The 18,764-nt window shown below is 45.3% G+C and overlaps 2 protein-coding genes across 3 annotated transcripts in view; both read right to left on the minus strand.

The window, feature by feature from the left end:
* Positions 1-825: 825 nt before the first annotated feature.
* Positions 826-6,074, minus strand: fscn2a (fascin actin-bundling protein 2a, retinal). Of its 2 annotated transcripts, none has more exons than XM_076267030.1 (5): positions 5,252-6,074; positions 2,086-2,242; positions 1,642-1,763; positions 1,232-1,399; positions 826-1,031 (listed from the first exon to the last, which is right to left on the minus strand). In XM_076267030.1, exons 1-5 carry the CDS (start codon positions 6,072-6,074, stop codon positions 826-828), a joined length of 1,476 nt encoding a protein of 491 aa, XP_076123145.1. The 2 variants fall into 2 exon arrangements, with proteins under 2 accessions (XP_076123145.1, XP_076123144.1); XM_076267029.1 differs by having other exon boundaries at positions 1,232-1,467; positions 1,632-1,763.
* Positions 6,075-10,801: 4,727 nt separating this feature from the next.
* Positions 10,802-18,764, minus strand: part of bahcc1a (BAH domain and coiled-coil containing 1a) — a 37,462-nt gene continuing 29,499 nt past the window's right edge. Inside the window, exons 26-28 of the mRNA XM_076266704.1 lie at positions 17,548-18,764; positions 14,463-14,699; positions 10,802-14,195 (exon numbers count right to left, since the gene is read on the minus strand). The exon at positions 17,548-18,764 is cut by the window's right edge and continues 3 nt beyond it. Coding sequence (XP_076122819.1) covers positions 13,986-14,195; positions 14,463-14,699; positions 17,548-18,764 — 1,664 coding nt within the window. The 3' untranslated portion in view covers positions 10,802-13,985. The remainder of the gene's footprint in view (positions 14,196-14,462; positions 14,700-17,547) is intronic.

Raw genomic sequence — 18,764 nt, forward strand, 5'->3', positions numbered from 1 at the left:
TGGTTGCATTGATGAGATGGAGAGGAAATTAATCTACAGGCTTGTTCAAGTTCAACTTTAAGTGGCTATTGCCAGTTCATCTAGACACCTCTGATTGAGGACCACTATTCTCTAACTGAATCCATGGATAGGCTAAGAATTAACTTTTTTTTCCATTCATAAACTAACCATTTGCTGAATAGCAGACCTGATCTCATATGTCCCGTCAGTTTTAGTCATTGCCTTTAATTAATTTATCTTAAACTTAGTATAGTGTTAAAACACCACCAATTGCTTTTAAATTGTGAAAGAACTAAAGTATACAGTAGATGTAAATCAAATACAATTACAATTACAAATATTCTGCTGTAAATTGTTTAAATCTTTCAAAAATTCCCCTTTATTCAGAAATAAGAGTTCTTAAAGATGAACCCTGCAAGGGCAAATCAAGTAAAAAACACTCTGAACTCAACATTGCCTTAACATACAATATAAACACATGTATTCTCACAATTTCAGTACCAGACGGTTAACAGATTTACAAACTGTTGTCATTACACCATACAGATTGGCAAAGGTGATTGAGGGTACTCACAGATCTGGTTTAGAAAAAAAATATGGAAAAGAAAAAAAAAACGCTATCATATTTCGACCTAATTCACTTTTTGCCAAAAGAGGGTGTCCCCTGGAATTGAGAAAGAGGAAACGGCTTAGAGATTGGAACAGGGCACAAAAGGGGGGACTGGAGGCTATGACCAGGAGTCGCATTATGTTGTGGGGGCAGCGGCTATTGCTATGGCTAGGTGTGGGAGTTTCAGAATGAGAGAGTTAAAACACATGCGGGCTTCAGTATTCCCATAGCGAGGACACGTCGACGTTGTTGGCATCTCCCTTCAGTGTGCCCCCCTGGTCCCCTCGCAGGTACTTGCCACTCTTGCTCTTGATGCCGATGCGACCGTGCTCCAGGAACTCCAGGAAGAAGTCCTCGGGCTTGTCCCCGTCGGAGCAGACCAACCCACTGCTGGACACATACCAGAACTTCCCACTACCTGCTGTGAAAAACACAACAGGCCTGTTATATTACAGTAATCAACAGCAGGAACGATGACTGTAGGACCATCTGTTTTAGACATAAAGCATCAAAAACACTCACACACACACACACACACACATAACATACACATACACATACACATGCCGGTACATACACACACACAAATAGATGTACCCACAGTAACCCTCCTCCACTTACATTTGATATGATATGCACCATCACTAAAGAGCAAAGCGAATATGTCATAGACGGAGCGGTTGGCGTCCAGAGTGTTGGAGCTTTTGTGGTGGCACACAAAGCCGTTCTCCCCATGGAGGATTAGGATGGGCCTATTAATGAGTTTCATCAGGAACTGCTCGTCCTCTCCTGCAATTACAACCAGGATGGGGTTGGGTGCCCATGGACACAACACAAGTGAGATGTTAATGGATTCACTGTTTATTCACCTGACTATACCTCATACATACTCAAAATACACTCGCCTGAAACACTGTAGTGTGACGTACAGCACTCACAGAAACTGAGACATCACTCTTGCACTACCACAACTACCACACACACACACACACACACACACACATACACACACACACCGTACACACACTCACCCACTGAATCGCTGACCGCAGCCAGCTGGCCGTTCTTCTTAGTGCAGACAAACTTCCCATTACTTGCCTTCAGGGCCACCCTGCGGTCAAGCCACTGGATGTCAAACATGGTGTTCGCCTCTCTGTGGGCAGCAGAGCGAGGGGGTCAAAGGTCAAGATTAATGTTGAGGAAATTAACATTTGGTGTGGAAGAGGTCGGGAAGTGTAGGAATGTAGTGAGTTATATAATACAAATATTTCATGTTTATTTATGTGCAATGTCCATGTCAAATAAACCTTAAATAAATTATTAAAAAATATATATTTTTGTCGGACTGGTTTAGAGTGTAGATGGTTCAACTTGGGCTTGAATTACAAACGACAGGATGGAGAAGGATTTATTAGTTACTTCAGTAATCCAAATTAAGATGACTGTCTTGTGAAAAAGAGAAGAAATGTTCTCACATCTCTGTAGCTGTGGACTGGATTTCTCCATGTGACACAAGAGTCCAATAGTTCCCCCCGTTGGTCCTGAACATGCACTTCTTGGTCTCCTTATCAATCTCCATCTGAAAGGTCTCCATGTCTGTTTCCACATCCTGATTGGCAGATATGCTCACTCCTAAAAGATAGTTATAATTGCATCAAGCACATATAACAGTCACCTTAATCACCACCAAGCTATCCATCTACCCTAAGTTTAGCCGTATATGGCAGGTAGGCTGTTGTGAAAAGCAATGGAAGATACAGTTATTTCTGGTGTATTAGCAGCATTGAGTATAAACCACACCACGGTTAAAAAAGACAAAACCAGGTATTGACTGCACCTGTGTGTTAGCTGTACCCAACAGCCCAATGAATCAGAATCATACAGAAGAATGAAAATAGCCCTCCCCTGTGTATTAACCTCTCAGCTGAAGAAATGTATAATACCGGAAAATAACGGTACACTACCTAACCCCAAAATACAATACCTAGGTCTACACAACATTTGAGTTGTGTGTGGGATTTCAGTCTACTTAATGTTAGGTAATGGTGCATACTTAGAAGTAGTTCTCATGAACATCAGTGTTAAAATCTCTGGTCATGCCATAATGGCCATGGCATGTCATAAATATGTGGATTACCACAGATAATCTACCATGAAATTCAATATGTCAGTCATATCCTTACATTTCAAGAGGGAGAACTAAATCTGTTATTGGTGTCTACATTGCTTCAAACGAAGCTCTTCTGTTGATCATGTGCCAGTTATTGATATTAATCTCACTGATCACCATCAGTGCAAAACGCATTTAAATCTAATTGACTTCCTTTTATTTGAGATTTTGCTCATTACAATTTGATTAGTCATATATTAACAACCTGTTGACTCATAATCCACACTTTATATGTCAGGATTATATTTCATAAATCCATGGCATGAAATACTCTGATGATCTCACAGCTAATCATAGCTGTCCAGATTGGACATTTATAGAGTTGATGGTTTCAAATTCAGTTCCAACAATGAAGTAAAGTCCCTCAACAGATGGCAATGCAATATGACAATATTTATTTCTGAGTGTATGCTATCACTGGTTTCTGGTTTCCATTTATTTCACAGAGGACTGTGGAATAATCAGCAGACTGTATCTTCTGCAGTTCAGGTGCCTGAGAGAAGTCTTTTCATCTTCTTAAGCCTGTTACTATTCTAATCCACCCACACACACACACACACACACACACACACACACACACACACACACACACACACACACACACTTGTGAAAGGCAAAGCTGCACAGGAGGGTTATAAGCAGCTTAGAATAGCAGCAGAGGGATGGAGGAATATGGCGGCAGGCCATGAGGCAGAGGAGAGCGAAACCATTCAGGCTCGTGTCAAACCACAGCCGACCTGGATGCCTGCATGGGGCAGAGGGCACAGGGGACACACTGGCCACCAGTCTCAGGGGCCTCAGTAGAGAGCACTGAGGCAGGACATTAGTGCTGGGTGTACGATCAGCACGGGAAACATATGGTCTCAGTGGGTGACATCACCAGAGATGTACAAAATCACATACACGGACGGCGCACATGCCTGTGTGTGTGAGTGAGTGTGTGTGTGCTTGGGTGATATCTGTGTTGAGGGGAGTTTATGTTGTTCAACAAAGGATGCAACATATTATGGGCCAAAGTTAACAGTTGAGTATCAAAATGTTTTGTTCAATGTCCGGCAATCTAGAGCGGTAGAACCTTAGCTGAGGTACAATATCTTGGAACCCAAATCAGTGTGTGTTTACACAGCTGAGGTTGCATGGACAATATAGGCCTTGCCAATAGTGTTAAGGTTTTATGACAGAACGTCTGAATTGGTAGACTACAAAATTGTTTGTCTTGCAGGTCTTGCATTCTTCTCTCTGTCTCTCACTCTGTCTGTCACTCTCTCTCTTTTCTACACACACACGCGCACACACACACACACATACACACACACACACACACACACACACCCTCATCCTTTTTTTCCGCTTCTCTACCTTGCTCTCTCATTCAGCATGTCTCCACCACAGAGCGAGCCCAGTGTGTATTTATAGGCTCAATCCTGGTGCTCAGTGGTAGTAATTAAGGCGTGGCAGCAGGATGTGTCTGCAGCCAGTGATCTGGGCTAAGCCCGAGAGGACACCCACAGGAGAGCTGACAGTCCTCATTAACCTCTGCGTTCCTCTTGGCCGCCGCGAGGGCGGGTGGAAGAGAGGGAGGGGAGGCCGACAGGGTGCTGGTCAGTGGTCAATGCCCCCTGGGGGGCGTGGGGCTCTCCCTCGCTGCCTCCCCCCCTCAGTGCTGCGACCTTTGGGGGAGGCAGTGATTGGCCGTGTAACTGTCTGAATTGCCAGCAGACTGGATGTTGTGACTTGTATCTGACACTGCCCTCTTCTCATCTACATGTGTCACACTCGTGTGGTCACACAGATCTTTCTAAATGGGACTGGGGACATTTAAATGCAATGACAGCTACAAGAACATAGTGCAGAGTAAGAATAGTGTCCATTATACTGATCTATGAGATATCTAGAGATCATTTATTTTCATCAACTCAATCACCTCTTCACAGGCATCAGCCATCATAGGCATACAGATTCCAACATGGCCTGTGAGATAGTGTTTAAGGTTAAATGAAGTGAGATAGTGTTAGGTTATGTGAAAACACCACATTTTGAGAAGTGCTAATGAAGGAGTATGGATAGATGAATTCTTTAAAAATGCACGTTTGTTTAGTTTGTTTAATGTTAATTTCATATAAAATGTATTTAATTTCTAATTTGGAAATGAAAGATATTTTGGGTAGTCATTCTAATTAGTTTGGCATTTACTAATTTGTGGTTAGATATGTATTGAGGTTTTGTATTGGAAAAGCCTCTACATTTTTTTTTATTACACAATATATTCTGTTACACAATCTGTAAACTGGGAATGCGACCCAAAATAGCCCTGGCAGCCCACAAATACTAATTAAAGTCAGAGAGAAACAACTAATCACAGGGCAATGCACACACAGCCAAAGGGAAGCAGACAGTGACCCTCTCCCAAAGTGTACCACAATCCCACCCCTGATCAGGTAAAGCTGCCCCATAACGCTGCCATGCCTTACCTTGACGTGTGGAAACAAATCGATTATTAGCTGCCTGGAACACCACCTGCGGGTGGCTCTCCTCTAGGTCGAAAAGCTCGTCCTTGCCCGGTTTGGAGCAGCGTCCAGAGCGCAGCGTGCCCGTGGGGCCCATGGGCGTCAGGTACTTCCCGTCCGAGTCCTTGAAGGCCAGCTTGCCGGACTTGAGCTCCAGCGTGAAGCTGGTTTTCGGGTTGCTCTCCTTGACCAGCTTGCCGTCGGAGCAGAGGAAGCGGCTGTCGCAGGTCTTCAGGCAGTACTTGCCGTCCTGGTAGAGGAGCGTGACCAGTGAGTCCACTCCCCAGGGGATGTTGCTGTCCACCGAGATCTCGCTGTCGGGCCTCGACAGGTGGGCGTAGCGTTTGCGGGCCACGCTCAGCAGGCTGGCCTGCGGGTGCAGGGCCAGGTGCATGGCCCATAGCTCCGACTCGCCGATGACCTGCGCGAAGCACGACAGGTAGTCGGCCGAGCCGCCGAAGTAGCGCAGGTGCGGCTCGGACTGCAGCGCCCAGCGGCCGTCGCTCTGCGCCACGATCAGGAAGCGGCAGTCGCCTGTCGGGCTCTCCGCGCCGCAGCTCACCTTCCCGTCCTTATCTGACGCCAGGTAGCGGCCCAGGTGCGAGCGCAGGAACACCACCTGGCTGTCCTGCTCGTCCTGCTCCAGCGTCCAGATTTGCTTCTTCTTCAGGCTGGAGCCCGAGGCGTTCACCTTGAAGCCGAAGGTCTCGGCCGTCAGGTAGCGGCTCTGGTGGTTGATGAGGCCGAACTGGAGCTTAAGGGCCTTGCTGATCCCATTGGTGGGCATGGTCGGAGCGGGGAGCCTTAGAGCACGTTCACAGGAGAGGCCGGAAAGATGGAGGTGCGCACCTAGTCAGGGGGGAGCGAGCAGTGCCAGCTACGACATCCACCTTCCTCTCTCTCCGTCAAGGTGAGCTCCCTGGTGGATTTGCATGAATTTCCCTTGGTGTGGCTCTTTGCCTGAGTGAAAACAAAACAATTCAGTCAGTCTTCAGTCCTCTGTTTGTGATATTTCCAGTAATAGTCTTGGGTTTGGTGTCTTGATGATATTCCTTTGGTCTGTTCTTCTGTGAGAAAATAATTGACTAAATGTGTGTGTTGTGTGTGCGTGTGTGTGTGTGTGTGAGAGAGTGAATGTGTGGCGGTGCAGCACAGGTGCCGGTCTGCACTAATCGTCGGGATTACTCCCAGCGGGGCACTGCTCCTCAATCCAACAAGCGGCTCTGACGTCACAGCCTCTCTCTACCTCTCTCCCTCCCTCCCTCTCTCTCTCTCTCTCACACACACACACACACACACACAAACACACACACACACACACACAGAGAGACACACTCACAACTCCACCCCCAACTTTCCTCTTTCTATCCTGGCTACTTCACTGTCTCCCCCCTGTCTCTCCCCTCTCTGGTTTAACCAGTAGCTGCTGCTGAGAGTGAGCACATGGCTCTTGACTACTCCGTCCAACTCTGGATTATCCCAGATCTCGACTCCATCAGCACCCAAAAAACCTGCCCTTTTCCATCCTCCTCATGGGTCTCTCTCTCTCTCTCTCTCTCTCTCTCTTTCTTTTCCTGTCTCTTTTTTGGCTTGTAATTAGAGCTAAGCATTTCTGGGCAGTAGGGTCAGCTGACCATATTGCCGTAAGAGCCAGCAGGAACTGGGTTGGTGGGGCGGATTTGATGTATTTCAGAGCACAAAGGCCTCTTTCTTTGACTTCCCCACACACAACTCTTTCTCAGTTTGGCCATTGTGGCCATTAAGCAGTCAAGCGATTCAAACTAGATGCAGTTTTTTTCTGAATTCTTGGCCTCTTGCTCAGACATACGATTTGGATAGAGTGTTTTTTTTTTTTTCAATCACACAATTTCTCTCTCCTTTACTTATGAACTTGGTTATCTCTGACCTCTCACACACACACATACACACACACACACACACACACACACACACACATATGATTTATCCCCCAGGTCAACATGTGTTGTGTTCCAGGCTTCTGGCCGTGAGATTCTGCTGAAGGCTGTGATTTATGTGTGTATGTGTGAAGGACTAATGCTCTTATAGTCAAATGCCAGATTGCAGAACTGCCATTTACAAGCATGTGTGTGTGTGTGTGTGTGTGTGTGTGTGTGTGTGTCTGTGTGCGTGTGTGTGTGTGTGTGTGTGTGTGTATCAGTGTGTCCTAAGCTCAGTTCTAACAAAGACTTACCCATCTAGTGGGTTCTAACAGGATCAGTTCTGAGCCCATCCAGTGCCCTTGACAGACGAGCGCTGGGTGAAGGCGAGTCCATGAGGTGGAGCGGACTCTAAGCCCCTCGCTGAGCCAAAGGGGACATCAGGTAAAGGGATGAACCACCTCCAGCTTTTACTGGCCAACAATACTGGGGAGATTTCCCAGTGTTCTTGTTTTGAGAAAATCATTTTATGAGCTCTGAAAAATTCCATCGGTGCACCAATCCAATATGCATTTCTTTGCATTTCCATGGCAATTTGAATCAATATAAGGCATGCATTGTATCATTGTAGTTCTCCTCTGTCACTTTTAGAGTCATGAGCATAAGACCTGTCCCTGCACATTTCTCGGTGAATGATGCATGATTGTATTCGCTTTGGACTCATCAGTAATTGGAACCCTTTGCTGACATTTCATAAATCATCTGACCTTTGTAAACAGTGGGGATCATGCTTGTCCTTGGGACTCCGGCTCCTTATGTGGACAGAAGTGGGCTTTGTTGCTGATTTTATGTTCCCCTGAAATTGGAATACAGTATTATGACCGCCGTGCAGCGAAGCGGTGGTCAAATAGGTTTAGTCAGATTTTTTTAATTTATTTTTATTTCCGTCAAGGATTCCCGGGACACTGAAAGACCGGGTGCACGAAACATGGTGGGCATGTAGTCCCACAAGGATAGCATGGAACCATCGTTTGATCTGTAGCCCCCCCGCTGGACTGGACCCCCCGGTAGGGCGGACACAGTTTTCTGTTTTGTCGAAAACCGTAGGGTTAAGGAGGACCACCTTTTTTTTGTATGTTGATCTTAAGGGGCCATGTCAACCCATTCCATAACCACTCATTTCATGTATAGCGCCACCTAGTTAAAAATGAAAAAGTAAAAATGAGGTGTTGTAATCGCAGGTATCTGTGACCTAACATGGTCAAAACTGCATGAAATTGGAAGTGTACGATCATTATGACACCCTCTGAATGCACGCCAAGTTTCGTGGAATTCCGTTCATGGGGGGCCATACAATAAATTCATTTATGTTACTGTACACCAACTGGCCTGTAGGTGGCCGGACACAGTTTTCTGTGAATATCTCGAGAACCGTAGGGCCTTGGAGGACCACCTTTTTCTTGTATGTTGGTCTTAAGGGGCCATGTCAACCCATCCCATTACCACTCAATTCATGTATAGCGCCACCTAGTTAAAAATTAAAAAGCAAAAAATTAGGTGTTGTAATCACAATATCTCTGGCTGACATGGTCAAAACTGCACGAAATTGAAAGCGAAGGATCATTATGACACCCTCTGAATGCATGCCAAGTTTCGTGGACTTTCGTTCATGGGGGGCCATACAATAAATTAATTTATGTGTACATTTAGTGACCGTACACCAACAGAGTTTTCTGTGAATATTTTGAGAACCGTAGGGCCTAGGATGACCAATTTTTTGCGTATGTTTGCCTCCAGGGGTCATGTTAACCCATTCTATATGCACATATGTGCATAAACAGATATTCACACACACACATACATTCACAGTAATCATACGTATGACACATACACACACAGTACATATGTATGCATGCATGCACATGCACACACACAGGCACACCCACGCACACATGCACGCACACATGCACACACACACACACATAAACACATACACACACACACATTTTTATATATATATATACGCACACATGCACACAATTCAAGAATTTCTCAGAATTATGAACAGGCAAGATGGGGGTGGGGTTGTATAAAATGTATTTTACATGTGAAATCTATGAACTAATCATGTTTTGGTTAGTACTTGGATAAGAAACCTTTTTGGAAGAGTAGGCTCCTGCTGGAAGTGGTATTGGTGGCTGGCCAGTAGGTGGCACTCTTCCCTGTGGCCAAAAGCCACCAAACAAATATCAATCCCAATGTCCTATTGCAGTGAAAGGGACACTGTACTGCATATGTTTTCCTTTGCATGAATGTTAAATTGAGGTCCTGACTCACCATGGTTGTTAAAGATCCCATGGCACTTATCACAAAGAGTAGTTCCCTGATTTGCTTTATTTATGTACAAATACATAAAGACACACACATATAAACACACACACACACACACACAAAGACACGTAAACACACACACACACTACACATGCACACACACATACATGGACACACACGACACGCACAAACACGCACACAAACACATAAACACACATACACACACACACATGCACCCATACAAACACACCTACACACACAACACAAAACGGTTTATGGGGCAGCCGTGGCCTACTGGTTAGCGATTCGGACTTGTAGCCGGAGGGTTGCCGGTTCGAACCCCGACCAGTAGGCGCGGCTGAAGTGCCATTGAGCAAGGCACCTAACCCCTCACTGCTCCCCGAGCACCGCTGTTGTTGCAGGCAACTCACTGTGCCGGGATTATTGTGCTTCACCTCACTGTGTGTTCACTGTGTGCTGAGTGTGTTTCACTAATTGGGATAAATGCAGAGACCAAGTTTCCCTCACGGGATCAAAAGAGTATATATACTTAAAAAACATATACACAAAAACAACCACACACTCTGCACACTCTCAATTACAAACACACAAAAAAGGAACAAAGTAGGAAATGAACACAATTTGACAAGCGTGACTTATTTTTTTGGAAAAAATGTGCTGGACTGGGCGGCGGTAATATTTTGTACCGCTCTGCTGATTGAAATAATGGATTGCATTCCAATCATCAATTGGCCCATACGTTTATAAGAGAAAATGAAAAACTCAACATGAGTAGTGGTTTCTGTAGAGCCTTAAGCTATTATTTGTAGGAGTCTAATCAGCTTATTTTGCATACATAAGGAACCAGTAGCTTAGTGCCTGAGCACAGAGGATTTTGAAAATGGACCAGTGAGTGATGTAAGTTGGTTGTGGCATCCTCCAGGAAAGGTAAGGAAAGGTTGTTGATTGGAGGTTCAGTCCTCATTTGTCCCCTCAAAGAGTAGATTAAAGAGACAGTCTCAACAGGTGAGCCAGACACAAACGGGCATGGACACATAAACAGGCTTCCCACCAGCCGCCAATGCTCTAAATGGATTTGGCTGGGGACTGAGTGAGCTGGCTGTTACCTGTAGTAAAGAATTTAATCCAGAGGAGGGTGTTGTGGAAGCAAACATGACCCTTGTCACACACACACATTATATTTCCACTGAATCACACAGTGATCTTCAGATTTAATTGGCCATGGTTCATGTGAGTTGTATTACAAAATTACAGGCACCACAAGAAAAAATCAACATGAGATATTTATTTATTATAATTTTAAAAATCTTAATACTAAACCACATTTACAGTTTGATATCCATAAAGCATTTATGCAAAATGTTTACTCCAAAAGAGACAAGTCACTGTACAAATGTACAAAGCAATTTCCACTTTTTAAATCCATTAAATAAGATGAAAATAAATTCAATAATTACAAATCTTATGAACAATATTAATGTTAAAATACCTCTTATATATTACAGATTGAGATATACAGCATAATTCTGACTAGCTGAGTAAGTGGTGCATGTTTCATAACCAAACAGTATTTAACAGTAAAGAAAGACGACCAGCCAGAAACGATTATGGAAAAGCGCATTCCTTCATCTGTTTCCCTCGGAGAACACCAAACGCCAGGCTGAAGAAGTCTTACACATGACATTGCGACACATCGACCATCATGCTAGTCATCTTAGTTGCTGATCCCCACAGAATAAGCTCCTCTCTGGCAAATCCTCAACATCATTTGGACAAATGAATTCACGCTTTGAGAACAAAAATAATAATCATACTTACACATTTTCTTTAAAAAAAAATTGTCTCTGTAACAATATTTTCTGACTCCTACATTCATGGCATCACTTCCAGTGACTCTTGAGGTCAGTACTCTCTCTCACTCTCTTTCACACACACACACACACACACACACACACACACACACACACACACACACATACACACACACAGTCATACACATTTGTGAGCAAGTCAAAGAACCTTCTGTAGATCTCCTCTGTAAAAACCTGTATATCTTTTGTTCACCCTCTAAAATTATGGTCAACCCTCACATAAAAGTGCTTCAGAAATATCTCTAAAAACAAATACAAAGGAGCAGTATGTGTTTTTTTCTCATCATAGACAAAACCCTTTCAAGACCACAGTAGTGCCTCTAAAAGGAACTAAGAAAAGGACATGTTTACCAGAATTCCTTTGATATTAAATGCAACTTAATTCTGTACTTCAGTGTTTTTTATGAAATTGATTTACATGTTTCACAGCCTCAAACGTATATAAAAAATTCCAATAAAATCCATGTAAGACAAAAACAATGTGCAGCAAAAATAATCAACTGTCTTCAGTATACCCTCTGATTTGGAACACTGCTGTAGGCCCCAGGCATTTTGACCATATAAAGACAGCACAACTCAGCCTATTCCATACAGAGGTGATTCAATGTATATGCATGAAGACAGTGTTTGATTGATAGATATCACTAGATACACATAAAACATAAAGCACAACAGAATACGATACACAGTTCCACCAGAAAAATGAGACCAGTTAAATGATTTCTAATGTGATGTTGGAAAGTGATTTTTTGTTAGTTTACTTGATTTCTGTATGACAGCAGTGTCCTCGATGCAAGGTGAAACTATAATATAATGTTGATGCAATTCTTAATTGCATCCTCCAGGGTGGATGAAATAGCAGGCCAAGACTGGCATAATTATGGCTAGGCATGCCATGCTCATAGTCAGTCTGGAAGAAAAGAGCTCTGCTTTGGCAAGCTTTCTGCTTAAAGGACTTCTGCAGAGTGGCCTGATTGCATGATTAATGAATGGCACTGAATCTATGGTACAAACAAGCAGAACATTGTCAAAGCAAGGTGGAAAATCAAGATGATAATTTTAGCTTCTCTTTCAGTGTGCTTTACTTGATAACTTCAGAATCATGATTGTGTGAGTCAACCTAATTTGACTTGAAATGTCAATTGTAAGTGAAGGCACAACAGTGACCCTCTGTTGACTACCATGAACTGCTCTTTTAGCTGAGAAGAAACATGAACAACTAGAAGAAGTGAAAAATCTTTCAAAATTCCTCCTTGCTTCATGCTTTGGCCATCTGTCTATTACCATTTGTTCTAATTCTGCTGACAAACAAACTGAGGCAATGGCTGAGGCAATAAATAAGAGTTCAGCAAAATTAAGACTCCAGTTAAAATGGCACATGGAACAACAAAGGTCATGGCGAAAATGTCTTTTTTTGGCACAAACTCAACAAGAAACAAGGTTTTAGAGAGCCTCCTTTTCTCTTTGTTTTTTTTCCTTCTCTTCCAGCCTGATTGTCCCTCACAGTGTGTAACCTACAACATGTGCTTCTCTCCCAAATGCTCTGTGTGTGTGTATGTGTGTGTGTGTGTGTGTGTGTGTGTGTGTGTGTGTGTGTGTGTGTGTGTGTGTGTGTGTGTGTGTGTGTGTGCGCGCGCGTGTGTTAAAACCCAAGTCGTGGCACACAGAGGGGTTTTCTGTCATTCAAGTGGACATCTTTTTGTGGCAACCAGCAGCACTGCCTTGTCTATTCTATTAAATAAGACCTTTGACACTGAAAACAAATCACAACTGCTCTAAATCAACAGGAAGCAAATCAAATGAAAATTCAGTCAGAAAGCAGCTGATAGGGAGAATAAGACAGTCTCACTGGTGTGCTTCTGTCTCTATGCTGTCCCCTTCCTCTCTGTCTCGCTCTCTCCTCTCTGGGCCAGTGCAGTGCAATATTCAACCTCAAAGCAGAATTCCAGTCACATCTACATCCATTCATAAGAAAATAGTAAACCAAGCGGTGTGTAAAATAAGGGTTAAATCCATACGCTTTACACTTTATATAAAATAGCTTTTCTATATGTGAGGACAATAAAATCACATACTTCCTCTGTAGAATATACACACCTGGAGAAATAACAGATAAGAGGTACTGGCTTGTATGGCTTGATTGGAATAAATTCCATATCTATGTACATTTATACAGTAAACAGTTGTAACTGACTACTTTACTATTTTCGTAAATGTAGGTGCTTTAAAATTGCTGCACTCACAATCAGGAAACTGTTGAATTTCAATCACTCACTTAGCCCATTCCTTGTTTTCTCAATCAGAAAATCGACACCACTTTCATGAAAGCAGGGCAGTGCTGGCTGTGGGTGGGGTGGCATGATGCGACAGACCCTGGTTGAAAGTGTGTCTGATGATGTGTGTGTGTGTGTGTGTGTGTGTGTGTGCGTGTGTGTGTCTGTGCGCGCATGTGAGCGTGTATGGCTGTGGTCTGGTCCCAACATATTATGGAAGTACAGAGAATAGGGATAAGGATAAATGTGGACCGTGGCTTTAGAATGGACCGTGGCTTTAGAATGGACCATTTGCTGTTAGGTGTTAGCAGAAAATGGAGAGGCCCTGTGCTGTAACCATCTGACCGCTCCCAGGGTCATAGGTCCCTGCCAGGTAGAACACTTCCTGTCCGCCGTCGCGCGATTTCCTGCCGCAACACACACGCTCGTATTCCTCCCAACTCAACACCTGGCACTTATGAGAGATTGTCTGGACATCGTTCTCATCTTCATGACTGGACTGGTATAGCGCATGCTATGACAGAAACACAGAAGACATACAGAGAGAGAGAGAGAGAGACAGAACACAAAAGAAGGAGAAATTAAATGAAAAGATTAAACATGGGCCTGGAATATTGTAGTATTTTCAATAAAAGATAATCACCACAAGAGCACATACACACGTGTACAAACAGCACAGGAAACGATTTACATAGGACAGTAGACACAGTAAATTACAATGTAAAGACAAAAGGCAGGCACACACACACACATATACACACACACAGAGTACTGTCTATACCTTGGCTTCTCGGTGCATCTTGCCCCTGCCGGCCTCCTGTGGGTGGTAGAACCAGCGCACCTTCACCACCATGCTGCTGGTCCAGGACTCCCAGAGGCCCTGGATGCGGCCCACGTGCGGCAGGTGAGGCCGGCCGGCCGACGCGAACACGGCGCAGTCGCCCACGCGCACCGTCTGCTTACCGCGCGCCACCGCCTTGTAGAACAGCTTACGAGCCCTCCCCTTCAGACCACGCCTCTGTGGGACACACGCGCAGGTTAGGCCCAACTCACATGAGCTGGCTCACATACAAAAGCAGACCCACACCAGAGCATCCTGACTAGCTTACTTTGGGAGGAATTCACAGGATAATAAAAATAAATCATAAAAAAAATGACATAAAGGAACATGCCACCAGTTTTGGGAAATTATCTTATTTGCCCTCTATAAGAGAGCTAAAGGGGGAGCTATAGGCTAATGCTAGGCTAGGCTAACGGGGGAGCTATAGGCTAATGCTAGGCTAGGCTAACGGTGTCTGTCTGACTGGGTCATTGCCTATTTTTTACAGTCTATGGTCATTGCACGCATAGAGTAGGGTGACCAGACTTACTCTTTTGCCCGGACATGTCCTCTTTTTGAAACCTAAAAATGTGTCCGGGCGGAATTACAAAGTCGTCCGGGATTTTGTTTATTTTAGCCTCAAACGTGTTTACAGCGAATTTGCATTGCTCTCTCTTTCATTCATGTTTCATTCATGGATATCTATGTCTTTCATTCACATACTAGTCACGCCCTCCCCCTACAGTTCGCTTTGCATTGAGTGGAAAGTGTAGGGTGTTGAGCCTGACCTTAGCTACCGTCATTGGTCGATAGTAATCTCAAACATTTAATTGGTCAGTCAGTCACCTCAATAGCGCAAACTTCCTTGTTTAGTGTAAGTTCACTGACGAATTAAAAACGTACATTTCCATGTTTTTGTCTCGGTCGATATCAACAGCTGAGTGCCTAACCTGCAAAGCAGGCACTTACATGTCGGTCGCAAATAAAGCTGCCAACGACCGACCTACTAGCCTAGAAATCTAGACGCACCCTAGCGGCGGCAAATTAATTTGCTCAGCTTGTACGTCTAGTATCGAACCATAGGAATTTCTATTGGCTTAACACCGTGGATGACGGCCAATCACAGCGCTCTATTTCGTTAGAGAGTCTTAAGGCGGGCTTAACAGGATAACGACATCCTGCGACGGTGAACAACAAGGAAGGTGGCTATGGCAAACGAAGAGCGGTTGTTTGAATCGGCGTTGGCGTCAACTTTGGAGGAGTTGGACTTTGCTTTGGAAGTGCTTTTCTTTGAAAGTAGATCAACACAATGCACTTAAGTCATTCCTTTCGAAGAAGGATGTATTTGCCGTTTTGCCGACCGGATACGGATATGGTCGTAGCGCTGGCCTATTGCATGCCTAGGCAGTTTGAAAGACAATTCTCTGCCCGCCCCTTGGATTAAGCGAGGTGAATGATTCGATGCCAGACTATACATGTCAATGATATAGGATGGCCCGCCAGGCTACCGACCTACAGGTAGGCTACACAATATTCAGCAAAGCATCGAACGGCAGCGAGGGGTGAGAGCTCATCAGCTAAAGTGACAGAGTTTTTCGACCTTTTAACATTACGTCTCCAAAAACATTTTGATGGCACATCAAATCATAACCATAGACTGTAAAAAACATAACATGACGAACACTTCTGCCATTGTCTGAGCGGCCTTCTCTGGACGATTGCCGACCTAGCAACTTTCTAGCTTTGGGTAGGAAACTGAACTTTGGTTATCCATTTAAACTGCCTTTAAAGGATAGCCTGCATACTGACAACAGCAGATGTCAATAATCCTCTATGTAGGCTACTGTAGCCTATATGCAGGTGAATTAAATATGTTGGCATAACACAAGGGATAGATGTAGGCCTATTTCTTTACAAAAAAAGATCTAATAATAATGGATTGAAAAGAGGTAAGCCTAATAATAGACCAGACATGATTGAATAGATATAAGAAAATGGACAACATATCCACATCAGTCCCCATCAACACAAATGTTTTCACAAGTCAGGATTATTAAGCTCTAAAACAGATTGTTAGAAATTATAGAGCTAGGCTACTGTAAAAGATTCAGTTTGTATTTTCAGAAAGATCTTGGATCAAATTTAGAGATATGCAACATTAAAGATGGGTTGCCATCCAAATATATCTTGCGCGTATAGAGCTTGCTTTTTATTGTAATTATTGTTCTTGCACATTGAAAACTTTCAAGTGTTCAAAATAGTCTTTTGAGGCAGTGTTTTTCTGTTAGCGTTGGGCCGGCCAATCAAGCTCATTATCATACATAGTCACCATGTCGACACCCCCCCCGCCCCCACTGAAGTGTCCTCTTTTTCACAAACCCAAATCTGGTCACCCTAGCATAGAGAGGAGAAGGTTATGTATCCTTGTGTTGTGTTTCTTTAAGAAATCTAATCCATCATTAGGGATTATTGGGATTATGCCATAAATACAGAGAACTACTATATGAAATGTATGAGCCAAAATGTATGGTGTCTTTTTTGAGTGCAATGTTTTTGTGTTCCACTGGGTGGCGCATATTCATTAGCGCTTTGTCAGATATATAGGTAGGAATAATGTGTTGCTGGTTAGGTGTCCGACCCGGAAGAGCAAAGGGTTTTGACCGCTACGCTGCACTAAGGAGTGAAACGCTATGCATGCTCACTCCGGTTGACTGTTTGGTGAATACTTTGCCTTACCGATTGTAATGAACTCATGTGGAATAAATGGATCACCTTGATTCAATTTGAAGACCGTTTACAGGCGTTTGGATTTTATTCACAGGAAGTCAAAAGAGTAGCACAGCAACTAACTTCAGGTAACATCTAGCGCGTCAGCCTAGCCACTACCCGAGTCAGTGACACCTCAGTAGTTCCGTATTTGAACAGAACTCCTATATGAAATATACACCCACACATATAGATATACAGCGTATTCACACACACAAACACACACATACAGTATGTATCCATGACCACAACCCAAAACCTCAGGCAGTGGCTGGCTCACCTGTGTGGGGGTTCCAACCCACTTCCACGGCTGTTTTCCCGGATGGGTGGGTGGACAGGACGAGTAACAGTCATCTGCGTGGAGCCTGGGCCTCTTGGCCAGCTCTCTAGGAGGGCTGGACAGCGACAGCAGCAGCTCTTTCCTCTTCCTGTTAGCTACAGGGCTGCCGCTGCTGCTGCTGGACATGGTCACTGCCTTGGCCACGAAGGAGCGCCCGGAGGAGAACGCAGCCGGAGGGGCGGGTGGCGGGAGCAAAGCATGCTGGGAAGGCATACAGCTGCGCAGCATGAGCGGGGGCGAGCCCTCGTCGTCGTCTGAGCTCCAGGACGAGTCGTTGTCCGAGGAGCAGAGGCTGGAGCTGGAGGACGAGCCCGAAGACGAAGACGAGCCTGAGGAAGAGGAGGAGGAGGACGACAGGCGACGAGAGACGCGCGACAGGTAGTGGCCTGACGCTGGCGATGTCGTTGCCGTCGTCGTCGCCTGCGAGCTCGTCCTCTTCTGCCCCTCGCCCAGGCTGGGGTAGGGGTCGCAACTCCGGCCGCCCCAGGACCGCCCGCACTCGGCTCTCCGCAGAACCGGCGGTGGTGGCGACGGTGGTGACAACTTCCTGTGGGGCAGCGCCCCCTTCAGCAGCAGCTCGGGCCCCGAGCGTCCGTCCCTGCGGTTCTCCTCCACCAGCAGCACGGGGTGGGCGTAGGCCTCCGGTCTGGACACACTCACTGCCACCACTCCCCCTCCTCTTCCTCCTCCTCCTCCTCCTCCTGCTCCGCCTCTCTGAGCCTGCAGGACTTTACCGCTCTTGGTCTTGGCCTCCGTCACGCCCTCGTGGTCCAGCTTCACCATGAACTCCGGCCTCCGGCCGCTCCTGGACGCCTCGCCCACCTCCACGCGCCTCCTCCTAGAGGAGACGCCGGCGCTGCCGCCGCCGCTGCTTCTGGGGTCCCTGTGGCTCCCGGGGGCCGAGCCCGGGGAGCAGAAGGAGGAGGAGCAGCCGTAGCTCTTGGCGATGCTGCTGAAGGAGTCCACCTCGAAGGAGCGGCTGCTGAAGAGGCTGTGGACGGGGGCCGAGGCCGAGGTGGGCGGCTGGGCGAGGCGCGAGCTCCTGGGGAGTCCCAGCTGAAACAGGTTCTCCTTGGATCTCCTGGTACAGACGGGGGGCCAGCTCAGCACCGGTGCTGTGCTGTTGGTCAGCTTCTTCTTCCCAGACCCTTTGGGTC

Source organism: Alosa pseudoharengus, unplaced genomic scaffold (assembly GCF_046254945.1).
Source record: "Alosa pseudoharengus isolate Yale_2024_CS ecotype anadromous, Long Island Sound unplaced genomic scaffold, YU_APseudo_1.1 YU_APseudo_1.1_scf_4, whole genome shotgun sequence".
Classification (NCBI taxonomy): Eukaryota; Metazoa; Chordata; class Actinopteri; order Clupeiformes; family Clupeidae; genus Alosa; species Alosa pseudoharengus.

Excerpts from the sequence above, each read along its gene's own strand:
- fscn2a (XM_076267029.1), bottom strand. The coding sequence starts at position 6,074 with ATGCCCACCAATGGGATCAGCAAGGCCCTTAAGCTCCAGTTCGGCCTC. Across the intron at positions 2,243-5,251 it reads ATTTGTTTCCACACGTCAAG|GAGTGAGCATATCTGCCAAT; the intron begins GTAAGGCATGGC and ends ACTATCTTTTAG. Across the intron at positions 1,032-1,231 it reads TGGTGCATATCATATCAAAT|CAGGTAGTGGGAAGTTCTGG; the intron begins GTAAGTGGAGGA and ends TGTTTTTCACAG.